Genomic DNA, 22,801 nt, shown 5'->3' with positions numbered 1-22,801 from the left:
TCAAACATAATTGGAGTAAAGTGCACCAAGTCTCCCCTAATTATCTTCATGGCTATTATAAGTTAGTACTAATATAAATCAATATGTTTCAAACTTAAATTATGCTAATGGACTAATTTGCCATACATGTGTCATAATGCTACAAATCATACGTGGGAAGAACATTAATTTCTGCTGAATTTTATAAACTCTGCTCATGCTAATTCTAATATTTAATGAATATTTTGAATCAATATGTCCTTTTACAGTAACTACATGCTCATACAATGTAACGCTTTATGTTACAATATTTGATTTCACTCATGACTTGTTGCCCACATTTAGTGCCAATGCCTAAAATGTGCCTATTATCAAATCTACTTTGATCTAAAGAAGAAACCCAATACATATAGGGCCTACATTCAACACTAGAGACTATCTTGCGATCAACTGACAACCTCCGGTGCTGAAAAATGAAGCCATTGTGGAAGTGCCAAAAACTCCGCTTCCTTGAATGGCCACTTGAGGCCTGCTCCAAAAGAGAGTCAATCCCCATCGTCCCCCGTGTTAAAATGGCCAACTGCACAGCTGAAATAACATGTTTACAGCCTGGTACAACTAACTGTTTTAGTCTAATTTCCCCGTTCATGTCAACTGTATGGGGATTTAATGTTTATTTAACTCAGCCATTTTGAATTATATTAAGGCGCAAAGTTAAGCATAATTGAGGGATGCTTTGAGTGATAGGTGGGTGTCATTAGAGGTTGCTAGATGCTAGCTTTCTGATCTGCTACGTCACCCGGGCCTTCCCTACACGGCGTCCTTGCTCGGACCGAACCCAGCTTCAAACTCAGCTTTCATTTTGATCTGAACTACACACTTTTAAAGTTTTGTGATGCCAAATTTGGACAGGTGCGTAAAGTGGGAAGGCCAATGGCCCCTTCGCCTCCCTTGGGAAGAGGCCATGCCAAGCCCCATCTTCAAACTCAACCTTCATTTTGAGCTCAACTACACATCTGTTTAGTTTTGTGAGTGCGTCCTGCACAGTTGCAACACTATAGCAGTTTAAAAATCTGTCCACAGACATGAACACCTAGCAAAGTACTTACATCGCTTTTTCATTGAGAGTTAGATGAGGAAATTGTTGTTCATGTCTGTAGGTTAAATATGAAGCTAAGGGCAAGAGATGTTAGCTCAGCGTAGCAAGCGTTGTTCTGTCCAAAGACACCTCCTACCATCACCTCTAAAGCTCACTAATTAACACTTTGTGTTTCGTTTGTGTAATCAAAGTGGTAAAATGCCAAGTTGTGGGTTATGTAACGTTAACCTACTACTCCTGGAGTCTCCGGAGACACACAAGATAATGTGTTACTTAATTAGTGAGCTTTAACTAGTTGCCAGGGTCCAGAAGGCAAGAGCTTTAGAGGTGCTGGCAGGCAGATTTAGTTTCCTTTAGACAGAGCCAGCTGGGCCGTTTCCGCCTGTTTCCAGTCTTTATGCTAAGCTAACCATATCTTGGCACCCTACAGTCAGTGGTGTCAATTTTCTTAACTAACTCGACAAGAAAGTGAAAATGCATTTTTCTAAACTATTTAAACTATTCCTTTAAATGTTCTGTGCTTTTCGCCGGATCGTCTGAAGATCTTATTTCATTGCCATTAGTCCTGGACTGAGGGCTTGAGAGCCCCATCAAGTTGAAGTTGTGCCTATTGTTATATGTTGTGGATAAATGGGGCTCTGTCCCTTTAAACCGCAGCAGGAGGTGGTGCTCTCGGGCACATGAGAGGAGAGGGCGGGGGAGGGGAGGGGAGGGGAGGGCCGCTTTGTGCGCCACACACATGCAAACAAAACGGACATTGGAGCACCAACAAGGGGAATGTCCTGCCGCAACTCTGCTGCTTCTCCTGCCGTGGAAACTAAAGTGACTGTGTAGTGACACAGAAGCTTCTCTTCCTGCTTTGCTGTTCTCCTGTGTTTACAGAAAGTTGAGTGGAATATAACCCGAAACTTCGCCATCGCTCGGACCGTAAAAAACAAAAAGGTAACATTTGTTCATGTTATTGTTTTAGAGTTGGTTGTACTGTAGTATTACACTTATTTAGTCTAGTTCAGCGAGTGACGACTTTTAGTTCTCATTCGGTTGTGTGTCTAATATAGTTTTCAGACTACTCTGCGGGGTCAGGGAACAGACGTAGGTTGAAGTAAAGCCAGCGGTGTGAAATCTGCATCTCATTTGAATGTCAAACCTGCTTGTGGTCAATCAGCGCCTTGCAGGCTCACCGAGCTCCTTCCTAACATATGGAGCGACAACAATGAGCCCTCTGGCGTCCTGTGTGTCCTCCATCAGCCTGGTGAAGACTAGAAAGTAAAGGGAAACTCATATCATTATGGAAGTCACCACTTCACGTTAAAGGGATCTACTTTGCTCAAATTATGCTTTACAATGTATTCTTTGTTTCAACATTGTATCTTTTTAACATGTCACTACTATGGCCTACTTTTTAGAATGAATATGTTTTAGTTACATTCAGTCTGGATCATGAAGATGTGTGATCTGTCTTGGGATCTGTATAGAAGAGTTAGATTACTGACCCGATTACATCATGGCAGGGAGGAAAACGTTTTCTGAGAAATCCTGCTTTGTATCATTGCTTATTAAATTAGATAATTATCTATTTTAGAGGCAAGTCCACGATTACAATAAGCTGATGAAAGGAGACATTCATTTGGTTGAATGATGGTGAAATAAAACTATTCCAACATTTGGGATCCCCACGGGGTCAGAGACTTATGGAAACAGAAATTACAATACTACTACAATCTTTAATAACTTACTTATTCAGTTTGTGTATATACCCAACAGTGGGAACTAGGTTGCAGAGTCTGAAATAAGTGTCCCAAATAACTATTTCCATGCACAGAACAGGATATGATTTAATCAGAGCGGACAGATGGTCTTAAAAGCATCAGTTCTTTTCACTGAGAGTTGCGTAACATTAATACTCTGCTACTCTCTGGGAATCTACCGAGAACTCAACAAACTGCCTGGCTACTTTCACTTCATCCCTCCCTCCAGAATGTGTCCACTTTCCCGCATCATTAGTGAGTTGTTTGTGTTTACAGACCTGGCACTTGCTTCTCGTGGTCATCATGCCTGATGAACTGAGTAATTTACTCTAGAATTAGCACCGTGGCTGTATACCTGCCCAGCCTCGTTCATCATGCTCTGATCGAAGGCCGTATTGTGTGTGTGTGTGTGTGTGTGTGTGTGTGTGTGCTTGACTTTAACTACGCTGACCATAAAGTGTGCAGGCTCGTTTTATGACGTTCAGTTTAATTATTCCTCTCATTGTCAGTAATCAAGTCTTCGGTCTTGTTAAACCCCCAACTGGAAAACAGCAGGAGGATATATTGACTAATTGGCTTGGCTTTGGTGTTGTCTTTGTACGACTGTTGCCCTCTGACCCCCTCCTACACGCACATACACACCCTAACAACAGCCATAAGGTCAGTCAGTATTTGTGATGTTGCTTAATGAGTCATTTACTCAACACTGTATTGGTAGCTCTGTGATTAAAAAGAGAAATGAGGCAACTGGAGAGATGTCGGCCAAGGTCACACTGCCCTGATCACCATCACGCCAGCAGCGCCACTTTTCTGTGTCTTTTGTGGTCGACTAAAGTGGTGCACTATCACACACACTCCAGGCCTTTCAGCTCCTTATTGTATGTCTTCTCCAGAGCGGCCAGGCAGATATCTCTCAATCAAGACGTATTGTGTGTGTGCTGCAGAGTCGGAGGGGAGGGGAGTATGCGTGTGTGTGTGTCATCGCTGACTGACTATGTTTTTGTTTTTTTTGCATTGGAGGCTATTTCAGTTAGCTCTGGAGGATACGGCTGCTGCCTAGTGAGGAAGCTGGCTACCTGCCCTACTCTGACTGCACTGAGGTCATTACAGTTTTATGCTGCAAAGAGGGCGTACAGGAGTGGGGGTTGGGAAGAGGCAGTTGGACTCATTTGCACTCCCATGAAAACACTGACTTCAGGCAGTTCGTTAAAGTGGAGAGCAACTCATTTCCTTGTGAATCAACACTGAGTCAGTGTTTTATTTGTGTGCGTGTCTGGATTCGGTGGAGGTTTAATGTATGGAGTATGAACTTTTCACTTTCATTTACAAGAGAGAAAAAACACAAATGAGTTAACTGGAGTCAGGTGTGATAACTTGCAATATATTGCATGTTCTTGTTACTTCCCATGCCCCAGGAAATGCCTGTGTAAATTGCACCCTCCACCCACCTTTATCCCATGCTCCATAGGAGGCCGACAGGGAATGATGAGAGAATGTCTTGACATTTGGTCTTCGCCATGGATTCGTTGCAATTACATGGCCTGTGAAAAAGGTCCTATAGTTGGGGGGGGGGGGGGGGGGACTATTAAATGTTAGCAGGTTTTGAGATGGTTAGACATTATTTTTGAACAGCATAACAAGGGCAAGCTATTATTATTATTATTATTATTATTATTATTATTATTATTATTATTATTATTATTATTATTATTTCTAAATGTATTATTGGTAGAGTATGTATGACTTTCATTGCATACTATGACTGTTTTATGGTATGACCTTTTCATGACATTTGTAAGGAGTACTGCACTATTCCTTTTTATGATACACTGCACTATGGCCATTTGTTTTGTGGTATACTATACTATTACGGTTACTACTAGTTTCCGTGCCATTTCTAAGGCAATGCTATGACTTTTTTAATACATTTTCAAGGCATACTATATTATGACTGTTTAGCATTCTAATGCACTCCAGAGCGCTGAACTGTGGAAGCTTCCCAATGTCTGTAAAATATGAATCACTTCAAAAGGTGGCTGTGTAATTCTTTCAGCTGTTGATACTGGGAAGCAGAGAGACTTATGTTGAACTCCCTGAGGAGAGTTGTTTTGTCTCAGACAATTACAGGATTCACCCCGCCTGCAAAGACGGCAGCGGGGTCTTTGAACTTCGAAGAAAGATCCCGCTGAGGGTTTTCCAGTTAATCTTTGAACAGACTTTGTATGGAAGAATAATCCAATGTTACGCAGTGTTCAGGTGTTTCGCAGAAGATATTTGACTTTGAACTTCGATCAGGAGAAACCAATGAACCAGTATCCCTTAAACAGAGGTTTCCTGTAAAAAGGCCCGAATATAGTTCTGTGATTTCCAACCTTTGTGGCTTGTGCTGCCTTCAAAGACAACAGAGTCCGCTTGAAACCCTTTGTTTGTCTACGATTCATGAGCATGTTAATCAGAGTGATTCGTCTTTCTTTGTTTAATTTGAAAACATCAGCGGTAAACTAATACAGTAACTCACTATAAGAAAATGCTTGGGATTTATTTAGGAAACCTAGAATAAATTAAATTTGTTCTAACATAAATATGTTTTGCTGTCCTATCCCGTTTCTACTTTTAACGACCCCCCTCAGATTTGTCTTGCGACCCCTTGGTGGGGAACCACTGATTTAGCCAACCAAGGCCTGAAAGGGACAGTGTGTAGGATTTGGCAGCATCTCTTATTGCAGTTGCAGATTTCAACCCTTCCGCTCACGCTCGGTTTCCAAGACTGCCGTAACGCAGCTGAGTGCAAAACCGTGGTAACAAGACCATCGCCTCGCTCGGAGGCCATCCTTACCATAAAACTACTTTTGGCTGCCGTTACCACAGTTTTACTGGCGTGTCGGAGAACCATGGTGGCCTTCAGGTAACGTAAAAACCTGAAAAGATCTATATAAAGCCAGAGTTTGGTTTGTGTGTTCTGAGCGACTGTAGAAACATGGCGGTGCAACACAGTGGACTCCCTCTGTAGATATTGACGGGCTCATTCTAAAGTCACGAAAAGGCAACGATTCTTAGTTTACGGTGGTTATACACTAATGAAAACAATCAATATTTATATTCCATTTCTTCTAATGGATTCCCCTAAATACTACACACTGACTCTCTAGAAAGTCATGTTCTATTTAAATTGTGTAGATGCACTTCAAGTTATCTTATTTTGGAAGCACAACATTTAAGTGTTAGAAAGTTAAAGAGATAAAAACTGTGTCGGCAGTTTCGGGACAAACCCTGTGAGAAATCTATTCGACATTCAATATTTGGCACAAGGCTGTAACCCTTATAGAGAAACCTTAGCTGACCACGTGCCCTTTACCACCCATTTAACTACAATATATCACCCAGGGAATGGGGCCACCTTTTCTTTTTCTTTGTGCAACTACCCAGATGCACCTGTCACTCGATCGCTCAGCTCTTTGCCTGTTTTGGTTGCTGTCTGTGTAACGTTACCATTGTGGAGGAAAATAACCAGTTCAACAGGAAATATTTACCCGTGTGGCGTACACTCCATATTGAAGTCCTTTCACTCCCTTCTTAAAGGAAACCCCCGACAGTTTGACGCCTACAACTCCAAAGCTCATGCTTTAAAATGACATATTATATACAATGCAATCGAAGATTTACTTCATGTTTATAGCACATCGTCGTCACTGTTTTGTGTCTTGAATTGCTTAGTTTTAAAGCGGAAAACCAGTTTAGATAATAATCATGTCTGAGGTGAAGGCAGTTTCGGTGAAGCGGAGGCCAGCCTGGTGGGTTGGTCCCACATTGCGAACGTTTCAGAACATTCTCTGCGGTTTCTGTTTAATACCAGAAAAACTTCATTCATCATCAGCTGGCACACCTGTCCGACTCGCATCCTCTGGAATCCTATCCTGTTACAAACATATTTTTGAACTTGTGTCATAACTTTGCATTTTGATTGCAATGTTTATACCAGAGGCACTGACTTTTAAAGGGAAATTTCACTCAAATTAAGTCTTATTTTTACATTTCTGTCCATTTTGTCTATTGGTCCTGATGATGCCGCCTCACAAGGATGATCACAACCCTCCTGCAGCTTTCCAGCTTTGTTATTACCCACGGTTGTTCTTGATAGAGACCCCATCTAATAAAATGTTATCATGACCAAAAATATTAGAATAGGGTTGACAAATACCAGCATTTCCCTTTTAACATGCTTGCTATAGTACTATCTTACAAAAAACCCATGCGCAGCATAAATTGTCATCTTCCCATGTAATTGAATTCATTAGAAAAGACTTTGTTGCACATACAGTTTGAAGCTGATAATAACCCAGCAGTTGAGAGGTGTGTGTGTGTGTGTGTGTGTGTGTGTGTGTGTGTGTGTGTGTGTGTGTGTGTGTGTGTGTGTGTGTGTGTGTGTGTGTGTGTGTGTGTGTGTGTGTGTGTGTGTGTGTGTGTGTGTGTGTGTGTGTGTGTGTGTGTGTGTGTGTGTGTGTGTTTATCAGCTGAATGTAAATGAATCTGTCTGATAAGAAACTCTGTGGACCTGCCTTTCTTTGATATACGTTTCTATTAAAATCCAACATCCAAGTGCAGTCACTAGTCCATCAGCGCTGTCATCTGTAGCCGCACTAATGCTTCTATGTAGTTAAACATTAAGTTTCCCTCCTACAGACACAATATTGCTTTTAGCAGCAGGGCCATTGGTTGGTGCAACATATGTTGACTCGACTATGACTGGGTCATATATTGAAAACACACATGACTGTGCAGCTGGCCGTTGTTGTCCAGGCTTTGGCCTGTTTACAGTCCAGCGAGCCCTCATTGTTTTGCAGCTCTGTATGGACACAGAGACAGGTGGTTTCTCTCTCGGGTGTACTGAAAAGACAAAGGAGGACTGTTGGCGTAGCTGTGGTCACCTCTGCGCCCACTAGATGACAAATTCATGTCGGGAAACTGGTTCAGGAGATGAAAACAGTCGCATGAACTATTGTGGGCTCTTATTGTGGTTGTCTGATGATCCTGTGAGAATTGCTGGTTTCTTACACATCTTCCTGCCCGAGCCTCTAGGGGACCGTTTTAGGTCAGCAACCCAATGCTGTGAATTGACTGTAGTGGAAGTTTACAATACCTGGATAGATACGCATCTCAGGCCTTTGTCTCTTTGTATTAACCTATTGTGAATCACTGTAAATAGTGATGTCCTTCATGTGGGTCACGTTCAAGCCCAATCTTGTGTGTGTGTGTGTGTGTGTGTGTGTGTGTGTGTGTGTGTGTGTGTGTGTGTGTGTACGTACGTGCATGCGTGTTGTTTTCCTGTGTAGGTACATGCGTGTGTTCTGGGTGTGCCAAAAGGGTTTGGTTCCTGTCTTACTCTGTACTACTGCTTTTGTTTTTTGTTCTTTTTCCTCTATTGTGTTTTGTGTGACACTGCTGGTTCCTGAGTTAGAGAAAATGTGTGAGCCATTTGGGAACCAACAGGGTGTGTGTGTGTGTTCGTTTGCTTTGATCTGTATGTTTATGACTCAGGCAAGCTCTCCGATGACCCTTGAACCTGGTTACAGTGCAGTGTCAGAAGGGGCCGTTGATGGACTTTAATCTTGGTGTTCACGCTACACACACACACACACACACACACACACACACACACACACACACACACTCTTCCTATGCATGTAAACACAGCCACAACCATCTGTATGCGCTTCACTAATGAAAATGTTATGCTTGCAGGCATATGTTTCCAGGAAATCCAAGTTGTAACTTGATTTACCAAATCAAAGTAGCATGCCAGATGTGAAAGCTATCTTTCAGACAACCAAATAAAAGTCCCATGGATTGCGGTAAGATGACACTGATGATACCTCCAAAGACTTTCCTGACATAATCAGGTAGTGATTCCCGAAAGCTCTCAGAATCTGGCACTTTTATTATCCGCTCAACAGACTTATAGGTTTCAAAGGAGCCATGTGTTCTATGATGTTAAGTTGTGGCTTTCATGTCGTCGAATGTAATCTTTTTTCCATGCCTGTGGCATTTTATAGGGCTACACTAATGATTGTTTTCTTTAACTCAAAAAAATAGGGTAAAATACTGAACTTGAGCGAAAGATGACTTCTTGAAATTGCTACTTTAATCCGATTCATGCTCCAACATCCACATGTATTCAATTCACAATCATATTAAACAGTAAAAAGCAATTACTTACAAGCTGGAAGTAGAGAATGTTTGTTTGATATTTTTGCTTTATAAATGACAAACTCCATTATCCAAAGTTATTATTTAACTACTTGTGTCCGTACTCGTACTTACAGCTTATTTGACTTATTGACTTGGATTTAGCTGCCGTATATATTTGGTGCAGATTATGTCATGCTCACAGTTCAACGCTCGGTGAGCTGAGCTGCTGAACTGTATCGGGCCTTGTGTGCTTAGCTGGACATTCCCGAGGAGTCACTTTTAGAACTTGCACACACACTCGCAACCAGCATGCCCCCCCTCACACACCGAAATCAAACCACAGTGGTTGTAGGTAAATCAAGGCAAATCAAGCAAGGGTGCAACGTTGCATTAACAATGTGCTTTACGAGAGCAGGTGTCTTTATCTCCGTCCTGTTCTGGGGGTTTTCAGCTTGTCGACTGCTGTCGTGACTCGCTATTATCGGCATGAAGTGGCCATGTTTGTGGTTCTGTGTGTTCTCTTTTGTCAGCAAGTGTTTTGTTGTTTGGCTTTGGTGTCATTTAAGTTAACACCATGGGGGTTTATTAACTCATCTTGTCAGACAGGGCTTGGTGCTTGAGGCCCTTTTTATAGCCAGGGTTGTGTGTGTGTGTTTGACTTCAGTGGGGAGGCTGCATATAAAAAGGCCAGAAGCCGTTGACGTTATCTTCCAGTCACACTGAGAGGCTTCCTGCTGATTTCACTAAAGTGTGTGCACGTGCGTGTCCTGTTTTTGTAAAGTCTAAAAGATTATCTCACTGGCATTGGCTTATCTTTTTGGTGATTTGGCATATTGTGTTCCCCCCCCCCCCCATGGTCTCATTCTAAAGCAGCCTCTTTCTTTTTGAAAGAAATGGCCAGTAAACTATTTGAACTTATTAACTATAGTGCAAGCCAACTGTGACTTTGGCATCCCTGCTGTAACAGAGCGTTTTGTATTCTCTCTGTCTTTTTTAGCACAATCCTCAGTAGAAACTCTGCTTTGTGTTGTCGTCCAGCAGCTATTGGCCGGTTAATTCAACCACTTGGCACAGATCCTGCACTCTGGTACCAGGCGTGAATGCTGTCTATTTGTCAGAGACTCATGGGGCGGGTTTCAGTGATTAATTAGACATGTACTCTCACGTGCACACACTCACACACGCAGTACAGTACAATCCCTCCACTGTAGGCGTAATGAGGGTTTGGGTACGTTTCATGCGGGACACGGAGAACGAACGTCTGTCACTGCTGCTGGCATGACCGAGTGAATCCAATGTGGTGACACCCTCCACCGCCCCTTTGAGGGAGTGTTTCTTTTCAGTGGCTCCATCTGTGCCTTTCCCTTTTTTCCACAAATCCCTGTGGTATTGTTGCTTCACATGGGTAAGGCCGTGACCCTTCACATTGTTACTCAGGATATTATTCATTCATGGAGTGGACAGGCATTTCTTCCCAAAACAAACTCTTGGGAGAATTGTTTTGGGCAAGGGCTTATTATATAATCAGGAACCATGTTCAGATCTATCTGTTTGTTTTTTAGCCAAGGTTCTTCTTTCCCCTCTCTGGCAGGAGCACAGCATGGCAGCCCACTCAGTGCTTGACCGAGCACTTTGTCCAACTGTGCAGGAGTAACCGCTTTTATAAAAGGCCAGCTTTTCTGCAAACAGACAGAAATCATTGGGAAGCCTGTCCTCGGGATCTGGAAAGGTAAAAAAGCAAATCACTCAAACTAGGGAGTCACACGGCGATTGTGTTCCGGGGTCACAGGAAGATGGATTTTTGGAGTCAGAGTACGGCTGGCTGGTGGGGCAGTGGGGAGGTTGCTTTGTTTTTTTGGGCGGGTGGAGGTGTGGAGTTTGCTGTCCTGAGCTCCTGTAACAGAACAGAGGGCAGGCTCAGGCATGCTGGTTTTATTTGCACACGTCAAACGCGCTGCCCTTAATCCTCCTGTGGTTTTGTTTCTGCCGGTGCAGCATTGGGGCCCTGAAGGCTGATTCGCTACAGTTTACAAACACGCATACAGAGGGCATGTAGTACTTGGGCAACAGTCATGCTGATGTGGGTATATTTTCCTGGCCCAGCTGTTTGAAATTGTCACCCAAAGCTTTTTTGTTGTTGTGTTTGAGTGTTCAGTATCTTGTCAGTCTTCTGCAGATAAAGCAGGGTGAGGGAAACGGTTTACTTCTGACCTGTCCAACCTGTTGCATGTTTCAGGTTTCTTTAAACTGCTACATTCCCACCGTCTTTATGTCTAATTATGTATCATTACCGTATTTGCACAGTTGCTCACATTATCTGAAAGCCTTAACTTGCAAGTCATATTGTGGCATAACGGTGGCAACTCCTACATGTTCTAAACTTATTTTTTATTTTTTACAAACGTGCCTTCTAATGAGGTTAATTTAAGCATTTTTGGACATTATTGAGGACAAATGTTTTTCTGTAATTCCTTAATGCTTCAGGGTGCAGAGTTTAATTTAATAGTTTATGTGAGGACAAGTCTGTTGACGCCAAAGATTTGGCTAATTAAGGTATTAAACGGGCCCTCGAGATCTCACTGTCTCTCCAAAACCATTGTGTTTATCCCTCATTTCTAATAAACATGTTGAACACATTTCTGCCTCATAAAGCACAAAGGACTTTTTAATACATTTGACAAAAATAATCTTAACTCAAGAAGTTTTGTCTTGGCCTTTTTTTAAATTACAACTCGCATCTTCCTCAGTGGAATATAATGAAGGAATATATTAATTGATTGAAATAAAAGATGAAAAGGCTGATTTAAATCATTTCCAGGCTGAATTTTTCTACTTCCCCCCCCCCCCCCCCCCCCCCCTTCTCTTAACTACTACATTAGTGGAACACATAATACAAACATGCAATATAAGATCACAAGCAAAACAAAGCTGGTCACAGTGACTAATGGGACCTTACCAATACCTTTTTTAAAAGATTAGAACATAAACAAAAATATATTTTATTATTATTATCTTATTCTTGAAGCCCCTTTACCCTTGTGAACACCTTTTTTGAAAATGTCATTTTAAAGGTGTTTAGATGGTCCAGTTATGCGTTTAGAGCAGGTGCAGCTGCGCCGGGTCAGTACAGCACGAACAACAACCGTTACTGTTGGGCTAATGCTTACCGTTTCCTCCATGCTGTGAGAGTGTAGGAGAAGTGAATACAGAGCACTGGTGTGTTTTTACATCATCTCTTTACCTCAAACCTTCTTATAGACCTGCTGTGTGAAATGGCATGTCCTTGTACCTTCGCTTAACATTCACATCCTTTCATCTGAGTCTGTTGAAGATATTTCTGCCATTTGTCATGCCGGGGTTAGCCTTAGAGCTTGTGACTAGATATGAAGCTGAACAGGAAGAACGGGTTCCTTCAGGAGTCGGCAGTAATGAGGTGGTATCGAAGAACAAAGGATGGCTTATTGCATAATGTTGCAGTAACAGGTCAGCACACTATTGTAGATCAAATGTTTCTTATGTCACTGTATCAGTCACACATGTTTCGACCTTGTGAGTCACCTTTCAGGGAAGTGTTGTCACAATACAGGGATTTCTAACTTCGATGCAATACCTTGAACTAGATCTATATTCGGTACCATTTTCGATATACCACGGGGACAAATTGACGCAACATTGAAGGCATACAAATTGTTTTTATTTATTAAAAGATTAATAGCAGCGTGTGTCAACTCCCTGTCGGAGTGAAGAGCAGAAAGTGGCACCCGTGTATCTATAGGAGTGTTGACGCCATGTATCAAGATGTATTTTCAGGTTATAATGCAAAGCATCTGTTATCTGTGCGGTGAGTTAAGGGAAATAAGTAGATGTTTGACTGGAGGAAACTTTGAGGCGCCTGGAAAAACAGTGAAGCGAGATGGGAGGCTTTGCTAATGAGCTCACACCAAGGCTACAGCAACATGATGCGAGGCGGAATCAGATTCATACATAGTTGATGAGCTCTCCTAATTCCTTCATTTCTAGCATCTTTGATAATAAAAGTATTTTTTATTTATTCCATTTATTTATGCTACAGTTTGTGTGCTTGGATACTGACAAGGGGACTCATAGAATAATGCTAAAGTGAGATAAACTGGGTCCATGTTGACACGTCAGCCTCCTCTCCCCCCGTGGGAATCAGACGTTTGGGCTGGAGGTTAAGGGCCTCACAAAGTAGCTGCAAATGAAGTTTGCCGACCTTCTTTGTCAGAGTTAAGAACTTTCCATTCTTATGCATTGATTAGCAATGTCATAGATGCCGTTGGCTGACTCGTATATTAATTTGCATATCAATGTTGCTGACAATAGGATTAAACAATGGAGCAGATTCAAGGTTAAACAAAGCAGAGGTTTTCTTACTGCTCAGACAGAGCCTCTTGTGTTGAACATTATGTAAAGCCTTAAAGCTAGACAAGGCAGGAGTTTGATGTAAACCTACACTCATTGTAATATTTCAAAGCAAAAAGTGACTACTAAAGTTTTTACTTGCTCTAAAGAAATTCTGGTATTGGATATAGAAACGTCCCTGCATGTATAATTTACTGACTTCCGATGACATGATTATTTTTGATTGATAACATTTCTGGGCTCACAATTGTCGTATGCTTTCCCAATAAGAAAGGCAGTTATATTCCCCTTTGTTTATATATTCTATAGATGACAAAGTAACCTGCAGGACAATAGTTGTGGTCCCATAACTGCTGTGTAATAACCCTTTACATGTCTCTTTGTAACTCTTGCATTGAGGCTTCCACCTTGTGAATAAATGATACCCCTTTTCTCCTCTTACTCTTTTAAACGCAGTCAAAAATAAAACCAGAAACTATCGCAGTCAGTGTACGTCTGTTGCTTTAACTTGACAGTAGTGGAACTGTGATTTGGATAAGCAGCCAAAGCCTCTTTCCCCTGCTCATCGGGTGGGAGGAGAGAAAGTGGTGGGGGATAGCAGAGGACTGTATGGCGCCTGTGATCCACAGGATTACAAGAGTGAGACTGAACGCTGATGAGCATGGTGGTTGTTATGATGTCAGTCTGCGCGCATCAGAGTCTGCCAGCAACACGATGCTCTTAATCATTCATGGCCCTGTCACCACTTGTCTCAGTTTGAGCTGGAGTCATGTGGCACTCTGAGTGCTTGGTTACATAAAGGCTTCGTCACCGGCTGGCACCACGGCTGAGGCAATAATTCTCAACTAAAACAAACAATATAATACTTATTACCTCCTTTGAGCATATTTAGTACTCGAACACAAATATGTTCAGCTGTATGTGTGTGTTTTATATTGTATATTGATAGTAGCATGACTTGTTTGTCTGTTTTGCTCCATGAGCCTGCAAAACGAGAGCTGAGATGGAATTGTGCCCCCAGCTTCAGTGAGAACATGCGTGGTGTGGGCCGTACAGGCCAGACTGGAGTCCCTGGTCACCAATTTGACTTCAGCACAACGTATGAGCAAACAGAGAGCTATGCTGTATGTTTGTCCATCGGTCTAGACACCGAAGTCAAAGAAGTTTGTTTTTGTTACTTACATTTTTGAGTGAGTTGTATATTATTCTCAAAATGAAAGACAGCCACAGCAAATTATTTACAACATTCATTCACCTCCCTCCCCCAAAATAAATACATAGAAGGAAATATATAAGCTACAGTAATGTTAAATATTCCATGCAATCCTTTCTGTGCAAAGGTCTAAAAGGAGATTGGAAACCATTATATTACATATTCCACTGCTGGACAGGTCAACATCCCCTCTGCAATTGAGCAAATGTGGTTTTATTTCTACTGGCAATTAATTATGTGGTAAAATAATTTTGATATCTAGTCAATGAATAGCCTAAACATTGAGATTTACACTATTAAATGGTCTCTGGAATGTTATTTTGAAACCGTAGAATGCACAGAACACTGCCATTCTTCATGATTTATCTCTTTGAAAAGTATTGAAAGGCTAGAACTGAATATGACAGGACTGCCTACAGGCCGTACTTCATCATGCCCGCAATAATGGGGTCTTGATGATCCTGAGGGGGGGTTTAACTATTCCTCATCAAACACCAAGGGGCCCCAATAGACATTAAATGGGCCATTTCCTAGAATGACTTAAGGTGTTGGGTTTGCACCTTTTTGATATTCGAGCACCCACTGACACATTTTATGCTGAGGTTGAATGTCTTCAAGTGACGAGGAACATCAAAGGCATTCCCCTTCAGCTATAGCACCGCGGTGATTGTCTTATTACACTGCATGTGGCCACCAGGAAGGGTTAATCCATCCATCTGAATCCATGTGAATGAGCTGATCTCTCCATGTAGGGGATAAAATCTCCCTCGCTGTCTCCGGCCGGCTTAGAGACAGGAAGCTCGCTTCATAGCCAGTGCACTGCTCTGATGTTGCCATAGAGAAATACAAAACTATGGGCAGCGGGGAGGAACATAGATGATGAGTTGTCTTGAGTGGTCAGTCACACAGTCAGCAGCCTTTTGTGCAGCAGATAGTAATTGGCTACTGCTCAAGGCATGAAGTGATAAAGGGTTTAGCTAATAATAGATCATACTGCTTTACTCTAACCACTAGTCCACTCAGAGGGACTTTGTGGGTATTTGTTTGCTCTACGCAATAATCTTTTAATTTGGCAACCAGTTGCTGTTTAAATAGCCTTCGTAACAGTAAGCCCATTCCAATTGTCACGTAAAAGTGCGTGAACTTGTACTCAAATGGCTTTTACAATAGAACTTAAAATTAAGCTTTTGAAGTACTCGTGTTAATGCCTTTGCTCTTTGTTAGGTCTTCTTTTGTCACATCTTCCTTTGTTGCGGGGACGGTGCATCTCCTCCGTTAACAGCACCAGCACTATGAAATCTTGAGTGAAGTTGTTGAGGATAGAGGATAAAACCTTTGGCAGTGGATAGAGTTCACTTCTCTCTGGGGATGAGCTCTCTTTTGAAAGAGCAGCGGAAAAGAAAAACAGCGCTGGCTTTTTATCATCTATCAAACCCCCCTGTGTTCCCTCTAGTGCTACAGTTGCCTTTCCAATTGAATGAGTTCTTGTCAGAGATGCAAATGTTTTCATGGGTGACGTTCCTTTGGAATATTGTTGAGTGAAGCCCCCATTCATTCACTGTGGGGATGCGCATACAGGCCTCGAGCGTGGGCTTCAGCTCCAGTTCGACAACACAGAGAATGACGGGATTGCTGTCTGGCTAAAACAATTGAAACCCTTGTTCATGTCAGTAGCACATGGATCTAGTGAACTGTAGCGAGCACACAAGTGGGTGTTTAAACCTCGTCTCCACTCTGTTCTGTTTTAAGATCACGTTACACTGGTGACTTGAGGACAGTCTGTAAAATGAGCCATAGTATCTGCTTATAGAGTCAAAGATGATCAATCGAAGCACTCCCTGCTTTTCTCACATTTAAAAAAAGTAAAAACTTTACTCTATGACTTGGCCATCACCAGATCTGATCTGTCAAACGAGACCATTGATGTGTGTTCAGTGATAGACTGAACACAATATTCTGTAAGAGGTGCTCAAATGTCGTCTTCAATTCTGAAGAGACCAAAGCTCAAACTGAGAGAAAAACACAGAGCTAGTGATGGAAACGTTTTATCTCTGACAGGAAGGTTAGAACAGAATGTAGCAGATCTGGACTTTCTGAGCTGTAAGTCGATCCATGATGAAGAAATGCTTCTTTCTTTTTTTTGACATTCTTTTTACTCCTGCCAGCTTGAACTGCTCCTGCTCCCAGTATCCTGTGTCTGGTTATGTAACAGTTAGGGGCCTAAATGGGAACTAAAGCACAGCAGAGAAATCGGACACTGCAGTCACTTGAAAAACTGAATGTGGCAGCCTATTAGAGTTTTTATTTTTTTAGGAAGAGCTAAAAAGTGTACCAGAAGAATTCTCCAGCACATTTAATGGGCATTTATTTTTACTTGGTAACCTTCATTTGGGGTATTATTACTGGTTTTAAGTAAGCGTTGGTAACAGTGCTGTGAACTTTGTACCAGAAAGCATTTATTCACCATTACATAACACCCTTCTGCACATAAAAGCTTTTGTTAGTTGAGAACCACTCAAGTGAGGATTAATTTTGAAGCTCTGGCCACAAATGTTTCCATACTTATGGCAGATCAGGACGGAGCGAGTTATCAGTGGGTGATGAGAAAGAAATGTGCATAGCTCTTTAGAGAAGCATTTAAAGTGGTATGTTACATATTCAGCAGAATAAAATGGTGTTTGTTATTAATTGCCTGTTTCCACATTGCCTGCCAAGTACTGATGTGGTTTTAATGCTCTTTATTCTTCTTCATAGGCTGATCCAATGGTGGGATGAAACCCGAGCTGGAAGACCGGAATGGCTGCACACATTAAACACCTGGAATTATACTTTCTTTGATAACATCTCATACAATTGCCAAATAATTCTGGAAGGAACTCTCCTGAACTCCTACAGAAGCTAGTTTAATTTCTCTCTGTGGATTATAAGTAACGGACTGCCATCATGCCTATTCTCAAGCAGCTCAACCACTCTAACCAGTCCAAGCGGCGGTCTCGGGCTGACCTGACCGCAGAGATGATCAGCGCTCCAATGGGGGACTTCCGCCACACCATGCACGTCGGCAGGGGAGGAGATGCCTTTGGGGACACTTCGTTTCTTAGCACCCGATCAGGGGAACCTCCCAGGGAGCCGGAAACAAAGCAGGGCTCTCCGGGGCCCAAACCAGGGCTGCTGTCCCGCACCTTCAGAAGCAGCAAGCGCTCTCAGTCAGTAAACCGGGGGGACAAGTATGAGTACAATATGATGGCGCCTTCCGGTGGCTCGTCCACCTATGTGAAAAACGCCATATCCATGCCTTACCTAAACGATGACGAAATTAACAGAGGCCACCAACTGCCGAAGAGCGCTTCCTCAAGCCCCATGAAGAGGCTGTCGGAGATTGAGAACAAGCCGGTAAATGGAGCTGCAGCGATGGCGACACTGGATGCAGAGTTCGAAGAGCGTCATTTCGGCGAACTTACAGATTTGCCTCCATCCATGCCTAAGGGAGGCGGAATGAAGCACGCAGAGTCCATCATGTCCTTCCATATCGACTTGGGGCCCTCCATGCTCGGGGATATATTGAGCGTGATGGAAAAGAAAGGCTGGGAGGAAGACGACCTCGGCTACGAAGAGGGCGAGGGCCGTGCATCGCCCTCCCTCATCCCCCACATAGATGACGATGAGGAGGAGGAGGAGGAGGAGGAGGAGCAGGCCCCTGCAAGGCCACCGCGCAGCATGTACCAGCAGAAGTCCATGGTGGATCCCTACACCCCAGAGCTACACGCCAGGAACAACCACCACAACCTGGATAGCTGCTCCGTGTCCAGCGCCGGCTCAGTCACCGAGGAGAAACCTCAGTACCACATCCACGACGGGGACACTGACAGTGCGAAGTACAGCTCGCCACGTAGGGAGGAAAACGGAGATTTCACCTTCATGGATGACGACGACGATGAGATTCGAGTGTAAACTCACCTGGTATCACTGCCATGAACAGTCTTGATGGACACTAATGGGAACCCAAGCTGTAAAATGCAGTCGAGGGATTTAGAAGCAAGGCCACATCTGCTTTAAACTTCTTGTAGATTAATCTAATCTCTGCACACTTTGTTCAACATCATAAATAAAAAACCAATTAAGCCTTATTCACTGTGCTGTAGCAAGGAGATATGAGCTGAGTGCATGCCAGAGTGCACACGGACTGGCTCACAAAGTGGAACTCTTAAAAACGTTTGGGTTCATTTGCAACATCAAACTCTGGACTCATTATTATCATTATTGGAGAATTCTCCATTTTCAAATAAGACTGGCTGCCGTGTTCAAACCGTGTCCTTCTCAAAGGTGCATTGCTCGTTTCAAGAAGTAAATGGTGGCCATAGGGTTAGTGAACTGTACCCCCAGCTGTCAATCACATGAATAGCACATTTGGGGTGTGATATGTGAGGTCACAGACCAGATGTGCTACAGATTGTGAAGAAGGAAAGAACAAGAAGGTAAACTCGGATAGCTTTGTAATGTGTGGGAGTGATAATGGAGCTTAATTTGCCAATGACAATATTTTGGCATAGACGCTAAATAGATAAAGTAGTTATTACTTTTGTCCACGTCAGACTTTAAAGGGTGATTTCTGCTATTTTTTACTTTTATTTTATGTACATAGAGTATCCTGAAGTTGGTCTACAGTAGCCTGTTGTATTTGAGTTTGGTAGTTTATCATTTTGCCGCTGTCTCTCTTTAAATCCACAGAGAGCTGTGGTATTTATTTAAAACATTTTTATAAGGGACGGGTGTTAATGTGCACTGTTAGGTCTTAAAAGTTTAGATTTGGGTTTTTTTCTGATATGTTGAATTTCTTACACGAACGTCTTAATGGTACTCCAGAGTGAGCCGGCATCTTTACATAAAAGTTGTCTGCAGAGCACTTACTTATTGAACTTAGACACCAAATTGTCTAAGCCACTGTCATGGTAATGACTTCAGTCTTACAGAATCACCAGCTGCTCGTGAAGGCTTTTTAATTTGCAAAAAGAAAACAAACGGAATTGTCAAAAAAGAAGGCTTTGTATAAGTGTTCGATGTCCCGTACTTTTTCTTTTTTTCTTCTTCTTCCAAACAGGACAGAAGTGGTGATTGTGTGTATTTTGTGTCAACTCATTCCACACCGTCACTGAGATTGGTGGGATTAGCAGGTCAGCAGAGAGGCATGAAATGTTTGAAAGGGAGTTGTTGCAGTAGACAAATTGTTGTATCAAAGTGTATAATTGAGGCCCTACCCAAAACACATATCCCCTCTCTAGACATGTGCTCAGGCTTGTCTCTAAGGAAAGAGAAGGGCTGCAGGAACATGTACAAAGTGTTATTAGAGCGCAGACACTTAATGGAGCATCAGGTATGTCTCGGGGCAGAGAGAGTGGCAGATATTTCATGAACTGGCCCCACAAGTGATACTATTCACCTCCTCCACACAACCCAAATAACACAGTAGGAACAGATGATTAAATCAACCCATCATCTGGCCTTTCCCAGTCTACTCATTAAATGTGCTGGATTATTGGCCCCTAAACAGCTGGAACTGCTCCACAAACAGCAGGGTCAGGGGCAGACAGGTGGGCCGTTTCTCCTCGGCTTTTTCTTGTATTTAGTCTTTACAATGCGAGCGCCGTCGGCTCCTCCAGGTTACTTTCAGGTCTAAATAAGGCAGAAAGATCCACGATTGATGTCTGACCTTTTTTTTTTTTAATATATTTATCTGGGGTTTAGAAAAAGTAATTGCCAGGTTTGACAAAATGCGGGCTTTGAATTTCCTGTTGATGCGTGTGTACATGGAATCAGGATGCTGTGCCATTCTGCCTCGGGTTATTGTAATGTTTTGGAAACATGTCTACAGGAACAGGTTGCAAGAAGTTCTGAAATTAAAAGCGATCTGGAGGAAATTGCCAAGTATGTTCTAACTTTATTATTGGATAACGTTAGCAGGAAGTTTGATTATGTTTTTTACTTATGTATAGATAAACAGGAAGATTTGAGTCAGCGCTCTTTCATATTTTGATGTAATCGGGCCAATTTTTAAGATGTCTTTTACTTTTATTGGTCGATTTATGAAATGCCTGGTTTGTGGATTGTTTGAGCAGCTGCAATCCTTCATGTTCATCACCAAGAAATGCACACTTTATAAAAAAAAAGAAGAAGAAAAACACTCTTATCTTTGTTTTAATTAAGTAATGTAAATATAATTTGTGCCATCGACGATTACAGTCAACAATCTTCGCGATCAGCAGTGTGGCTATGTGGTACAAGCGAGAGAACCGGAAGAATGTGAGCAGCTTTAACACTAAATGGCACATTTGTGGCCAAATTGTATTTGCAAGTAAATTTGAAAAGGGGTAAATAGAGAATGATGGGAAAGTATACTAAAGTACTTTCTTGTTATTGTCTTAACTCTCTGTAGGACACTCCTAAGTAGGCCAGAAGAGACTGTGCAAATACTTTCTGCCCCAGGTCTGCTTAAAGGTTTTCTGTGCCCTCACAGCAGCATTGGTTTGGTGAGCAAAAACAAAAAAGATAAGGACTGTGAAAAACAAATGGCTCAAAGTTCTGCTGTTGAATGTTTTCTTTTTTTTCCCCTATTCAGTGGCTGTAGTGTTATGCCAAGTATGTACTGATTTCTTTTCCTACTCCTTATTCTGGTTTTACAGTATATTAATATATTTACCTTCCTCACTTTCCTTTCTTTGAAATAACAGCTATATTTTTCAATAAAAGAGAAAGCTGGTAATCTTTAACCCTGGCTCAGCTGTTTTTGTGTCCGTCACCGCAGGAGGCTGCCTTACTCTCAAAGTCTTCTGGAAGTTTATTCACATTCTGCTCCCAAAACGGGCCGAACACTCATTGAAATCTGACCTTCACATAAACCCAAGAATGCTTTAGTGAGGGAGCCGCTTGAAGAGTTCCAGCCACATCCAAAGTTTAACAAATACCCACTCGGAGTGGATTGTTCTACATTAATAACCCTGAAATTAAAGATAAAACGTTGTTTAAAAGGTTCCACATAATGGGCAAGATGAGTCTTGTTAGCTAATTAGAGCCCTGTAGCCTGACATTGATTTTAACAGGCTTTAGAACTTGCTTGATAAAATGTAAAGATGCTCAAAACACACTCCTTTTTTTTGTGTCTGAGGAAGGGGAGAAAAGTAGCTTAAATGTTGCATCTGTGACAAAGCGAGGGAACAGTATATGAACTGATGGAACACGCAACAGATTTCTTTTCCTTTTTTTGAATCCATTTCTCCAGTTGATGGCCATCTGGATATGTGATGACAGTGTTATCTCCATTATTCCCACTGAGTCTGAGCCAATAGTGTGTCTCATGTCATGAAGACTCATGATTTCAGCTTTAAGAATAGTAGCTGAAGTGTTAAAATGAATAAGAAGGAATAACGAGAATAAGAGACCAAAGGGAAACCTTGTGAGTTTTGCTTGGATCCTTCACAATAAAGGCCTTTCCTGTAAATACTTCTGGGCTTTTACTATGGTATGCTTTTAAATACCAACTAACTTGAAATAGAGTATGTTTAGATTGTGGATTTGATACTTTTACTAGTAAAGGTTTTATTCCTTCCTCCGCTCCTCCAGATAGTCCAGTTGTCCTCAAAGCGTCATGAAAACTGACGGAAGGTTTGGCAATGTAGTTTTATTAAAACTAATTATCTTTCTGCTTTGTGAAATAACTCTAAAGCTGTTCTATAAAACTCCTAAAGAGATAATAATTACAAAACTTGGTTGGTTTAAATTGCAGTAATTCAGGAAACAAAGAGGATTTGTGTCTGTACTTGTTTATAGGTGTGCTACTGTCGCCCTCTAGTGTCACCTTTATATAAATGCAAGTTAAATTCCTGGATTATTTGTCTGCAGTTTTGGGTTAAATAAAAGGGGTGCGGGGAAGTTAACTGTCATTTAATTTCACACAACTAATTTATAAATAACCAGGGCTTTGAATCCAATGCCCAGAATCATCTGACAATATTACATTATGACAACAGGTAATGGTCTGAAGTCCAGTCCACTTGATTATAATTCAAATCTAGTATCACTGGTGTCCATACCACATCCACTTCTATATTTATAAAGGATTACAGCTAACTTTCATTCCAAGGCAGCCCTTTTTTTTTTTTTTTTTACTTTGAATGGCATCAGGCTGTTTTCTTTGTCTAC

At 41.9% G+C, this 22,801-nt stretch overlaps 1 protein-coding gene across 2 annotated transcripts; it reads left to right on the top strand.

Annotated features, from left to right (window-relative positions):
• Nucleotides 1-1,814: 1,814 nt before the first annotated feature.
• On the top strand, nucleotides 1,815-21,372 carry cdc42ep4b (CDC42 effector protein (Rho GTPase binding) 4b). Of its 2 annotated transcripts, none has more exons than XM_029456658.1 (2): nucleotides 1,815-2,020; nucleotides 17,363-21,372. In XM_029456658.1, exon 2 carries the CDS (start codon nucleotides 17,552-17,554, stop codon nucleotides 18,557-18,559), a length of 1,008 nt encoding a protein of 335 aa, XP_029312518.1. In that variant the 5' UTR covers nucleotides 1,815-2,020; nucleotides 17,363-17,551; the 3' UTR covers nucleotides 18,560-21,372. The 2 variants fall into 2 exon arrangements, with proteins under 2 accessions (XP_029312518.1, XP_029312519.1); XM_029456659.1 differs by lacking the exon at nucleotides 1,815-2,020 and adding an exon at nucleotides 10,611-10,741.
• The last annotated feature ends 1,429 nt before the right edge of the window (nucleotides 21,373-22,801 follow it).

Source organism: Cottoperca gobio, chromosome 19 (assembly GCF_900634415.1).
Source record: "Cottoperca gobio chromosome 19, fCotGob3.1, whole genome shotgun sequence".
Classification (NCBI taxonomy): Eukaryota; Metazoa; Chordata; class Actinopteri; order Perciformes; family Bovichtidae; genus Cottoperca; species Cottoperca gobio.
The sequence above is the reverse complement of the archived record's forward strand: the minus strand, read 5'-3'. Positions and strand labels throughout refer to the sequence as shown.

Excerpts from the sequence above, each read along its gene's own strand:
- cdc42ep4b (XM_029456658.1), top strand. The coding sequence starts at position 17,552 with ATGCCTATTCTCAAGCAGCTCAACCACTCTAACCAGTCCAAGCGGCGG.